Source organism: Dendropsophus ebraccatus, chromosome 11, assembly GCF_027789765.1.
Source record: "Dendropsophus ebraccatus isolate aDenEbr1 chromosome 11, aDenEbr1.pat, whole genome shotgun sequence".
Taxonomy (NCBI): Eukaryota; Metazoa; Chordata; class Amphibia; order Anura; family Hylidae; genus Dendropsophus; species Dendropsophus ebraccatus.
This window is the reverse complement of record NC_091464.1, coordinates 81,007,730-81,019,957: the sequence shown is the minus strand read 5'-3', so window position 1 is coordinate 81,019,957 and position 12,228 is coordinate 81,007,730. Positions and strand designations below refer to the sequence as shown.

The 12,228-nt window shown below is 47.7% G+C and overlaps 2 protein-coding genes across 4 annotated transcripts in view; one reads left to right on the top strand and one right to left on the bottom strand.

Moving 5' to 3' along the window:
- Nucleotides 1-1,877, bottom strand: part of FANCB (FA complementation group B) — a 55,366-nt gene extending 53,489 nt beyond the window's left edge. The window contains exon 1 of one of the 3 annotated variants that reach the window (XM_069946133.1): nucleotides 1,729-1,877. The gene's annotated coding sequence lies outside the window, so the exon portion shown is untranslated. Of the gene's footprint in view, nucleotides 1-1,698 lie in introns of all 3 variants that reach the window. The other 2 variants (XM_069946132.1, XM_069946131.1) reach the window with 2 other exon arrangements.
- Nucleotides 1,699-12,228, top strand: part of MOSPD2 (motile sperm domain containing 2) — a 98,682-nt gene continuing 88,152 nt past the window's right edge. The window contains exon 1 of the mRNA XM_069946134.1: nucleotides 1,699-1,949. Coding sequence (XP_069802235.1) covers nucleotides 1,941-1,949 — 9 coding nt within the window. The 5' untranslated portion in view covers nucleotides 1,699-1,940. The remainder of the gene's footprint in view (nucleotides 1,950-12,228) is intronic.

Below are 12,228 nucleotides of genomic sequence, written 5' to 3'. Positions count from 1 at the left end.
ACGAAGGTAGAAAAGTGGAAAAGACCAAAGAAGAGGGGGAAGGACACAAAGACCTTCTAAAGCCATGTCCGCATTGATATGGAGGTTCTCTTCTGAACACTCAGACCCGGAACAATCAAAACTTTTATGTGTCTCTATGATATGTCAAATGTTTTCTATGATGACAGTGACACTTTACTGATCAGAACGAGCCTGGAAAAGATCACGATAAGCATGATCAGTCAGGCTCCTAATGGTGCGTTTACACAGACAGATTTATCTGACAGATCTTTGAAGCCAAAGCCAGGAATGGATTTGAAAACAGGGGAAATCTCAGTCTTTCCTTTATGACCTGATCCCTGTTTATAGTCTGTTCCTGGCTTTGGCTTCAAAGATGTGTCAGATAAATCTGTCTGTGTAAACGCACCATAAGGTAAGTCTATAGAGTCCAACTGATTGTGCTGACACAGAGGTGGATTTCTCCTCTTTTCAGATCCATTCCTGGCTTTGGCTTCAAACCTTTGGCAGATAATCTGTCAGATAATCTTTCTGTGTGAATGGACCCTAAGGGTCCATTTACACAAAAAGATTATCTGACAGATTATCTGCCAAAGATTTGAAGCCAAAGCCAGAAACAGACTATAAACAGAGATCAGGTTATAAAGGAAAGACTGAGATTTCTCCTCTTTTCAAATCCATTCCTGGCTTTGGCTTCAAATCTTTGTCAGATAATCTTTCTGTGTAAATGGACCCTAGGAGTCCTATTACACGGGCCGACTACGACCCGATCATTTTAGTAAATGAGTGCCGATCTGCTAGATTGGACCTTGCTTACTGGACCTATTATGCTACGTTTACACGCAGCGATAATTCGTCCAATCGATCGTTTAACAATTTTGAAGCAACGATTTGGTTTTTATAACAATCAGCATATAGACGGAGTGAAAAATCGTTTGAAAAATCGCTATTGCCATCATTTTAAGATCGCTTAAACCCATCTCACACATTAGGATGAATCTATGAAAGACTGTTTACACGAAGCGATCTGCGAACTTTTAGCGAACGACCAACGACGATATGAGATCATGTTGAAAGATCAAAATGAACGATTTCTCGTTTGTCACTTGATTGTTCGCTGCGATTACACGGAACGATTATCGCTCAAATGCTCGTTATCGCAAAAATTCGAACGATAATCGTTCTGTGTAAATGCACCATTAGACGGTCTGATAATCAGGCAGTAAGGGCTGCATGAGCGGACGTTGTTTTACATTGTGTGAACATAGCCTAATGGCGTACATATAAAGTATATATATATATATATATATATATATATATATATATATACATACACTGTAAGTACTAGTCACAGCGCCATAGTGTATGTTACTGGTGTCATCAGGCCCTCCAGCTGATACAAAACTACAATTCCCATCATACCTGAGCTAAAGCCTTGCTCTTCAGGCATGCTGGGAGTTGTAGTTTGGTAACAGGATAAGATGTGTCCCATTATGGAGGAATACGCAGCATGCGCCGTATTTCCCTCTATCATATACCCCCACTCGTCCCATGACGTCACTACGAGCCCCTGAGGTACCGGGTACACTTCATGACGTCATGTACGCTACTTTGAGCTCTACTGCAGAACTTTCACATAACAGAACCTAAAAGTCCCGCCATGTGTCCCGCAAAGCACCATGGGTAAGCAGGCCACCTCACCACAGCGGCCCCGGTCCCCGCTCCTCTCACCGTGTGCACCGGCGCCGTCACCCTCTCATGGTCGCAGACACCGTACACCCGCTGACGTCATGCTGGGAGCTGGCGGCGGGGGCGACAGCCGCCCAGGAGGGGGCGGGCCGAGCGGTGACGTAGCCGGTGACGTCAGGTGAGGCCGGAAGAACTGGAAGAAACCGGGCAGTGCAGTGCAGTGTGCTGGGAGCAGCGGTGACAAGACGGGGATCATGGCAGATGTGAGTGATGGGACCGGGAGGGGAGGCGGGGAAGGGGGCTCGGTACCGGAGAGGACGGGGAGAGGCGCTCAGTGTCATAGACATGGCTGCACTGATTGTTGTGTGAGGAATATGTGATGTCATCAGGGGACTGTGAGGAATATGTGATGTCATCAGGGGACTGTGAGGAATATGTGATGTCATCAGGGGACTGTGAGGAATATGTGATGTCATCAGGTGACTGTGTGGGGAATATGTGATGTCATCAGGGGACTGTGAGGAATATGTGATGTCATCAGGTGACTGTGTGGGGAATATGTGATGTCATCAGGGGACAGTGTGGGGAATATGTGATGTCATCAGGGGACTGAGAGGAATATGTGATGTCATCAGGGGACTGTGTGAGGAATATGTGATGTCATCAGGGGACTGTGTGAGGAATATGTGATGTCATCAGGGGACTGTAAAGAATATGTGATGTCATCAGGGGACTGTGAGGAATATGTGATGTCATCAGGGGACTGTGAGGAATATGTGATGTCATCAGGGGACTGTGAGGAATATGTGATGTCATCAGGGGACTGAGAGGAATATGTGATGTCATCAGGTGACTGTGTGGGGAATATGTGATGTCATCAGGTGACTGTGTGGGGAATATGTGATGTCATCAGGGGACTGTGTGAGGAATATATAATGTCATCAGGTGGCTGAATTGGGCTAATGTGATGTCATCCTATATATGAGGGGTGCCCTGAGGAGCAGATATCAGGCGCTCGGTGGGGGCTATGTGCTGTCTCCGGAGCTGATGCTGATAACAGAGAAGCACATGACCTCTTATCTGCTGAACTTTACTGCTTGTTGTTTCTCAGGACTGAGGTGTCAGCTGGTTGTGAGGTCACTATTATCTGCTATCACATACAGCAATGGCCGCCTGGCTGTGACTGTATAACTCTCAGCACACAGGCTGTCAGGGCATGTTGAGGGTTGTAATATGTCAGCAGCTGCTGGTGTACAGGGAGTACAGTAATCTAGTACACTATGATGTATACCTGTACGCCATTTGTTTTCTATAGATGGTAATAGAGAGCAGGAGAGGTTTTCTATGGGGATTTGCTACTGATCTGGACAGTTCCTGACATGGACAGAGGTGGCAGCAGAGAGCACTGTGTCAGACTGGAAAGAATATGCCACTTCCTGCAGGACATACAGTAGCTGATAAGTACTGGAAGACATGAAATTTTGTAATAGATTACAGATTACAGATTTCTGGCACAGGTTGATTTGAAAGAATTTTTTTTTTTTTTTTTTTTTTTTGTGAGTTACCTGTAGTAGTTGAATGTAGTCAGTAGTCCTGTTACTGATTGTGTCCAAACACCCTGAAAAAACCCCAACACATTTTATAGTGCTAATCCGAGCAGACTATGGAGCCCAGGTCCCTTCTCACACTAGGACGTCCCTATACATTACCATACGCTGGGGAAGTACCACTTGTAACCTGGGCTGATGGTAATGAAGCTCTTATCAGATAGTGTGTAAGTCCCTGTGTGGGTGTGTAGTCTCTAAAATGGTATCAGGGAGTGGTGTTAGCCAGTGTACCCAGCAGACACATGGGCACTCTTGGATGGTGCGGAGACTGGCTGCATATGGAGTAGTATTGTGATACAGAGGGTTGGGTAATGCACTGCCCTATATACAGGACGATGGGGGATCTTCATGTACGTTGTCATTTAGGGTTGGGACCTATTCCACGGCTGATGGGGGCCCGATAATAACTTTAAATGCTAGATCGGCGCTCGTTTACTGGGCCTATTACACAGCCCGATAACCCTACAGTGTCAACACAAGGGAAATTAAAGGGGTATTCCAATTTTTATTTTTTCATGTACACTTTAGATACTATTACACGGAACGATAAACGGCCTTATCCGTCCGATTATCGCTCTGTGTAATAAATACAACGATCAGCAGATGACAACGATCATTGGCTGATCGTTGATTTAGGTTTGGACCTATAATTGTCGGCCACCGACCGCACATCGCTACGTGTAATAGTGGTGCACGGCCGGCGGCTGATGATTTGCAAAGTGCATACATTACCTGTCCATGCTCCAGGGCTCCTCTTGCTCTGTGCTTCTCCCCGCATCCCGCATGCTGCACTCCAGAGCGGCCTGTCTCAGCCGACAGGCCGCTCAGCTAATCACTGGCAATGGCGGTCCCACCGACTGCGCACTATCACACGTAGCGATGCGCGGTCGGCGCCCGACAATTATAGGTCCAAACCTATATCAACGATCAGCCGACGATCGTTGTCATCAGCTGATGGTTGTGTTTATTACACGGAGCGATATTTGGCCGGATAGGGGCGATTATTGTTCCATGTAATAGTACCCTTAGTCTCATCCCAGCAACTGCTTACATTGGAGCCGACATGACAATGATATGATGGGTGCGGGCTCAGCATCAGCTCACCCTAAATTTTAAGTGATATATATTACACCTTTATTGGTGTCAGTAACCAGATATGTAATGTATGGATGTGCCCAGTCCAGCAGAGCCCCATAGAACTCCCTCATACACTATATATCCGTACAACACAAGGGACATGATGTGATAATGACATCAATAGTCTCGATCAGCTGATGAATTATTAGATTTTCCTATTTCAACTGTTTAAAGGGATATTCCACTTAAACATAACTTTTGATATGTTGCTGCCCATGGTGAGACTCACAATTTTTCCCATACTTATAGTTATTATCTATTCAGTCTCCTTCCCCCAGTTTTCAGCTGCTGCTTTCTGCTGAAGACACAAAAATCTGTGTGTCAGCTTTTCCCTCCGCTTCCTTTTCCTCCCTTCTGAGACAGCTGATGTAAACAAGTCCCTGTCAGGCTGTATCTGCAACAGTGTAGCTTCTTTGTAATGCTGGGGGGTTAATCTGAAGTCAAGTTGCTGATGAACTCATGAGGAGTAATCCTCCCAGCAGTACAAAGAAGCTACAATGTTGCAGATAAAGCCTGCCAGGGACTTGTTTACATCAGCCATTTTAGGAAGGGAGGAGAAGTAGACGGAGGGAAAAGCTGACACACAGATTTTTTTTTCTTCAGCAGAAAGCAGCAGCTCAGAACTGGGGGGAGGAGACCGAATAGATAATAACACATATGGAAGGAATTGTTAGTCTCACCATGTTTGAGTGGAATACTATTATTATTTAGGCTGAGAGCCTAGATAATAGAAGTAGATAAGTGTACACCAAAATTGTGTTTTTCAGCTTCCGTCTATGTTTGGTAGGAAGTATGTCGTAGTTCTGGAAGTTGCCACATACACCATGTGATACTCTGAGTACGTTTATTTCGAATTAGGGAAAAAATACAATAGTCATATGATTTTATTTTTTATTTTCAGGCTATTAGCCAACATGTAAGTGTGAATATCACTGCTGGTGTCTGTTCCTCTCTGGTTTTCACTTCTTAATGATATCATGAGACAGTCTGTATAGCACAGGGCCATAGCACATAGACAAGGGCAGTGGGTTTATACCCATTGTAGGTGCCCCTAAAATGCCAGGTACATAACCTATAAGATGTGACCATGGGTGACTACACGCTTCTAGTGTCTCTCTAACATAATACATTTATACTGTATAACACTGACTTTCTTAGGGTGGGTTCATACATAACGTATCTGCAGCGTCTCTTCACTGTCATTTCAATGACATTGGACACTCAAAGCGGAATGGTCAACCAGCTGAGTGTATGTAAAAGTCAGCCCCCCTAACCCTCCGCTGCCTGGTGCATACATTACCATTCTGCACTCCGGCTTGCTTGGGGGATTCCCGCCGTCTGGACGTCCCACTCAGCAAATCAGTTCGCTGCCCTGCATTGACAGTGAAGAGATCCGCAGCGGATACGCTATGTATGAACCCACCCACTAGGGATCCCCGCGTGATGACAGGCGGGTGGACCGAAAACAGGAGGCCGGCTGTGCGGCACACTGTAGGACCTGCCAGATTAGCGTAAGAGGCTATATTACTATATTAGAATAGGAGGCGTGCATGATACCAGCAAGCGGCGCACGTAACAAGCAGGGGGAGGAGAGGAATTTGAATAGCACGCGCCAGGCTTGCCTCCAGTGCTTCACCGCGGCTTATTTGTATATCCGTTCAGCGATGAAAATAATGGCAACTGAGTGGCGAATTGAAAAAAGTTTCACACCAACAGATTGTACAAGTCAGCGCCGACAGAATGGTGTGTAATTTCTCCATATTACAGCTCTAATGATACATTCTCTTTAAACCCTTTACCTTACAGTGTCACCGTTGTTATAACTTTCAAAATCCAAATCAACAGTAGATGTAATATAAAGCAAGTTTGCAATGTACATTTATAATTTGTTTATCATGCTGTAAAACAAAGCTGTACAGTCTCCTAAAGGCTGCTATATAACAGTTATACTTACTGTATCCAGGTCCAGTCTCCTGAAGGCAGCTATATAACAGCTATACTTACTGTATCCAGGTCCACTCTCCTGAAGGCAGCCATATAACAGCTATACTTACTGTATCCAGGTCCAGTCTCCTGAAGGCAGCTATATAACAGCTATACTTACTGTATCCAGGTCCAGTCTCCTGAAGGCGGCTATATAACAGCTATACTTACTGTATCCAGGTCCAGTCTCCTGAAGGCAGCTATATAACAGCTATACTTACTGTATCCAGGTCCAGTCTCCTGAAGGCAGCTATATAACAGCTATACTTACTGTATCCAGGTCCAGTCTCCTGAAGGCAGCTATATAACAGCTATACTTACTGTATCCAGGTCCAGTCTCCTGAAGGCAGATTTTCTACCAAAAAACAGACTAAACACAAGAAATTCGGCCATTACAGATAGTCACAGCTCAATGTGTCCCTCAATCACATGACTGCCTTCTCTCCGTGAGTGCTCACATGGCCTGGGAAACACAGGACTTCCGGTTTTCAGACTTTTTCATGTTTTTTTTGATAGAAGAGTAAAAAAACAGTAAGTGTCGTGTTTTCCATGAAAACTAAAAAAATAAATAATAAACGTAAATTGCAAACTTGCTTTATATTCCATCTACTGCTGATTTAGATTTGAAAGTTATAACGACAGGGACACTTTAACCACGTGGTACCTAAACGAAGACCTTGAGGGCACTTTGGGGCCCTTAAAGATTTAGTGCAGGGAGTAAGTGATAGGGGCTTAGAGGTTGCCTCTCAGTAGTTGTAGATAGCAGGAGGTTAATCTTATGTGCATTACTTGAAAATGGTAGGCGCATCTGTGCCCCAGTGGGCCCCCGGCTTTAGATTGTATAACTGGGGTTTGTTGCCTTTTGGCTGTTCTTTCTTTTCTTTTTGTTATTTTTTTTCTTTTGTTTAGTAGGATTCCTTAGGGTATATGCTGCACTATCTTTAGCCTTCTGTGGGCGAAGGTTTTGACATGTTAGATGTATAGGCTGGTCAGCTTTAAAATATGTATACTTGTTTGGCTGGGTGTCACATGTTGTAACGACTACTCTTTTCTATGGCTGTACAATGTACTCTAATAAAAACAATGTATTTCCTTGGAAAAACAATAAAAATTGTTAATAAACAATGTACAAAGAAAAAGAAGGGAAGGGCGGAGGGTCGATTTTAATAGATGGATTTTATAGATTTATGTATATTTAAAGGGAACCTGTCACCCCCCGTGTCGGGGTGACAGGCTCCCGACCCCCGTTAGAGCCCCCTATACTCACCTAATCCCGCCGGGTCCCGCTTCTGGAGATGGTCGGGTGATGAAGATCTCAGCTGCTGCAGCCCAGCGCGCGCGCTGAGAGATGAGTCCAACACCCATAGAGAATGACAGGAGAGTCCAGCGCTCTGTCATTCTCTATGAGCGTTGGACTCATCTCTCTCAGTGCGCGCGACGGGCTACAGCGGCTGAGATCTTCATCACCCGACCACCTCCAGAAGCGGGACCCGGCTGGATTAGGTAAGTAGAGGGGGCTCTAACAGGGGGTCGGGAGCCTGTCACCCCGGCACGGGGGGTGACAGGTTCCCTTTAAAAACACACACACACACACATTTACATATTTTTTAAACACTTTTTAGCCCCCTATGGGATTTCTATGAGCAATAACTTAATTGCTTATAGGGATCAATGCACTACTGCATCGATCCATTATCTCCAAACTCTGTTGGTACAGCCTGCTATAGACAGGCTCAACCAGTGGCGAAGTCCGGCAACCATGGAAGGCCTAGAAGACGCCTCAGGCTGCACTGACAGGGGATTGGAGGCTCCCCGACTACCTCCAGGCTGTGTGCACTGTGGGTGGTCCTTTGTGTGACCACCGCTACAGTATTCTGCTTCCTGACCAGTGGGGACATTATTCAAAAAAGACTTCATGCTGTACCCTAAAAATTACCATGGACGCCCACAGCATGCAGAGTAAGTACAGTTAGACGACTATACATTGAAGTAAAGCAAGAGGTGGAATCAGGACCATCCAATCATAACATAGGAGGAGGGCAAAAAATGGCAACCTAGTTATGTTTGAGGCCGGAGAGGTGGGTGTTTAAAGGCTTGGTGGTTGGTCAGTAGACTGTTGTTTACCGGGGTGGGCCAAAAAACATCAAAGGGCCAGCTGTAGGAATTTATTAGATTTCCTTGGCAGGCCAAAAATAAGTGCTCTGCGGGCCAGAGTGTGACATGCCTGGTCTAGTAGATTGGCACTTGTTTACTGAGCCGTTTACACAGTTCATTGGTTGTAAATGATCACTTGGTGGTTACTGTGGCCCTTTACTTCTATCATTGTTGGCTTGTGTGGTTTGAGACCCCAGTGATCAGGCTGCATATACACTAGAAGGGTTAACCCTACGGTGTCTACTGGACTGAAGGTCTCACATTTCTCCTTGTTTTGCTATTCTTCCTATGCACAGTAGACCTGGTCTATTTGCGGACACAGGAATGTTTTGCATTGTGTCTCTGTGACCTGTGGGGCTCGATGTTATGGCAATAAACACCAACACGAAGGTAATACACATAAGAGGTTATATACATGAGGTTAGCAGATAAGGTTCTATCTTTACTGCATGATAAGCCCCAGAAAGCTCATGTGACCCCATCTCCCGGCGGCCGGGTGACTTCACACCTCTCACTTTTGGCCAGACTATCTCAGTTCCTCTTTTCTGACCTACATGTGCATGTGATTTTACACCATTTCTGGGAACTCTGATGCTTTATTAATAAGAAACATTAACTTGTCCTCAAATGGAGGTTTTGCACTTGTGACCTTACTATGGTCCGCAGATACAAGTCTGAGCCAAGCAATGCGTCACCTGCTGTACATAATGCACATACATTCCAGGGGTCAGGAAAAGCCTTCAGGATTTCCTGATCAGAAAAAAAAAGTGTTCTTAATATGGTCTAGTATGCCAACATACATCCCAAGCACCCACGTCGCCCCTAGTGTGCCCTACCACCGTCACTCCTCGTGTACCCGACCGCCGTCACTCCTTGTGTACCCTACCACCGTCACCCCTCGTGCACCCTGCCACCGTCACCCCTCGTGTACCCTACCACCGTCACCCCTCGTGCACCCTGCCACCGTCACCCCTCGTGTACCCTACCACCGTCACCCCTCGTGCACCCTGCCACCGTCACTCCTCGTGTACCCTACCACCGTCACCCCTCGTGTACCCTACCACCGTCACCCCTCGTGCACCCTGCCACCGTCACCCCTCGTGCACCCTGCCACCGTCACCCCTCGTGCACCTTCCCACCGTCACCCATCGTGCACCCGCCCACCGTCACCCCTCGTGCACCCGACCACCGTCACCCCTACCACCGTCACCCCTCGTGTACCCTACCACCGTCACCCCTCGTGTACCCTACCACCGTCACCCCTCGTGTACCCTACCACCGTCACCCCTCGTGTACCCTACCACCGTCACCCCTCGTGTACCCTACCACCGTCACTCCTCGTGTACCCTACCACCGTCACCCCTCGTGTACCCTACCACCGTCACCCCTCGTGCACCCTGCCACCGTCACCCCTCGTGCACCCTGCCACCGTCACCCCTCGTGCACCTTCCCACCGTCACCCATCGTGCACCCGCCCACCGTCACCCCTCGTGCACCCGACCACCGTCACCCCTACCACCGTCACCCCTCGTGTACCCTACCACCGTCACCCCTCGTGTACCCTACCACCGTCACCCCTCGTGTACCCTACCACCGTCACCCCTCGTGTACCCTACCACCATCACCCCTTTGTGTACCCTACCACCGTCACCCTTGTGCACCCTACCACCGTCACCCCTCGTGTACCCTACCACCGTCACCCCTCGTGTACCCTACCACCGTCACCCCTCGTGTACCCTCCCACCATCACCCTTGTGCACCCTACCACCGTCACCCCTCGTGCACCCTCACACCGTCACCCCTCGTCTACCCTACCACCGTCACCCTTGTGCACCCTACCACCGTCACCCTTGTGCACCCTCCCACCGTCACCCCTCGTGCACCCTCCCACCGTCACCCCTCGTGCACCCTCCCACCGTCACCCCTCGTGCACCCTCCCACCGTCACCCCTCGTGCACCCTCCCACCGTCACCCCTCGTGCACCCTCCCACCGTCACCCCTCGTGCACCCTCCCACCGTCGCCCCTCGTGCACCCTCCCACCGTCACCCCTCGTGCACCCTCCCACCGTCGCCCCTCGTGCACCCTCCCACCGTCACCCCTCGTGCACCCTCCCACCGTCACCCCTCGTGCACCCTCCCACCGTCACCCCTCGTGCACCCTGCCACCGTCACCCCTCGTGCACCCTGCCACCGTCACCCCTCGTGAACCCTACCACCATCACCCTGCCATTGTCACCCCTCGTGTACAGTACCCCTCCCCCCTCATGTACTGTGTCACTGTCTCCCCCTCTTGCCATGTGTTATCCTCTAATCTGTTGCAGAACTACAACTCTCATTATTACCTGCCAATAGGGCATGATGGGGGTTGTAGTTCTGCAACAGGGAGAGCAACAGGTTGCAAAACTACAACTCCCATCATAAAAAATGTCAGGATATGATGGGAGTTGTAGTTCTGCAACCTGAATGGCCATATGTTGCAAAACTACAACTCTGAGCAGGTGCTCAGGTCGGGCTGGGGGGCTGCGGCAGGCTCACAACCAATCCGGAATCCTGGGCACTATCCTGATGTACATCAGGAAAGTGCCCGTCATTCCGGCGCTCCCATAGACATGTCCTATAAAATCCGGACCTTTTTTCCGGAGCGCACACCCTTCCGTAAAAACCCAGAAGGGTGTCCATGACTAATTAAAGTCTATGGGTCTGAAAATCCGTCTGGATTTCCTGATAGGAAATCCGGGTGGTTTTTCCGGACGTGTGAAGGGGGCCTAAGCCATTGATTGGCTGAGCAGCCTGTCACTTCAGAGAACGACTCTGCAGTTCCAGCGGCGGCTTCGGGGATGGAGGAAAAGCCAGAAAGATACCAGGGAGCGTGGAGCGGTAAAATATAAAGTTTACTATTTTACATTAGGGGCAAGGGCTGCATGGGCATCACTAACAATATACACACATATATATATATATATATATATATATATAGAGCCCTTGCTACACGATTATTGGGCCCTGTAATACGCTCAGTAAGCGAGTGTCGGTCTAACAGATCACTTAAGGCCCTATTCCACCCACAGATCTGACGACAGATTATCTGCCAAAGATTTGAAGCCAAACCCAGGAACAGACTATAATCAGAGAACAGGTCATAAAGAAAAGACTGGATTTCTTCTCTTTTCAAATCCACTCCTGGGTTTGGCTTCAAATCTTTGGCAGATAATCTGTCGTCAGATCTGTTGGTGGAATAGGGCCTTTACGCTAGTCATCAGGCCGTGTAATACAGCCATTACACGTAACAGATAAGTTTCATTCTGTTACTGCAGGAAAGTTCTGCTCTAGTACATGAAGCATTTCCTGTCTCAGATGAGTATGCAATAAATAGCCGCCTCCCAGCAGTCCATGAAGCCTACTCTATTGTCTTTCCTTCATAGTCGCCGCTCTGCTGCCACTTCTTTATATGGGTTGTGTTTTTAGTCATGAAAACTGTGCTGATTTCTGCATCAAAAGCTGCAATTTCACTTAAAAAAAAAAAAAAATCTCTTTCATTTAAATGCTAGACTATGAACCGCATGAAAAAGAAGTGAAATCTGAGGGGAACTGTGAAACAAGTAAGAAAAACAGCCATAAAAAATATCATGATGATAAAGTCTCAGAATAATAGGGTTGAGCT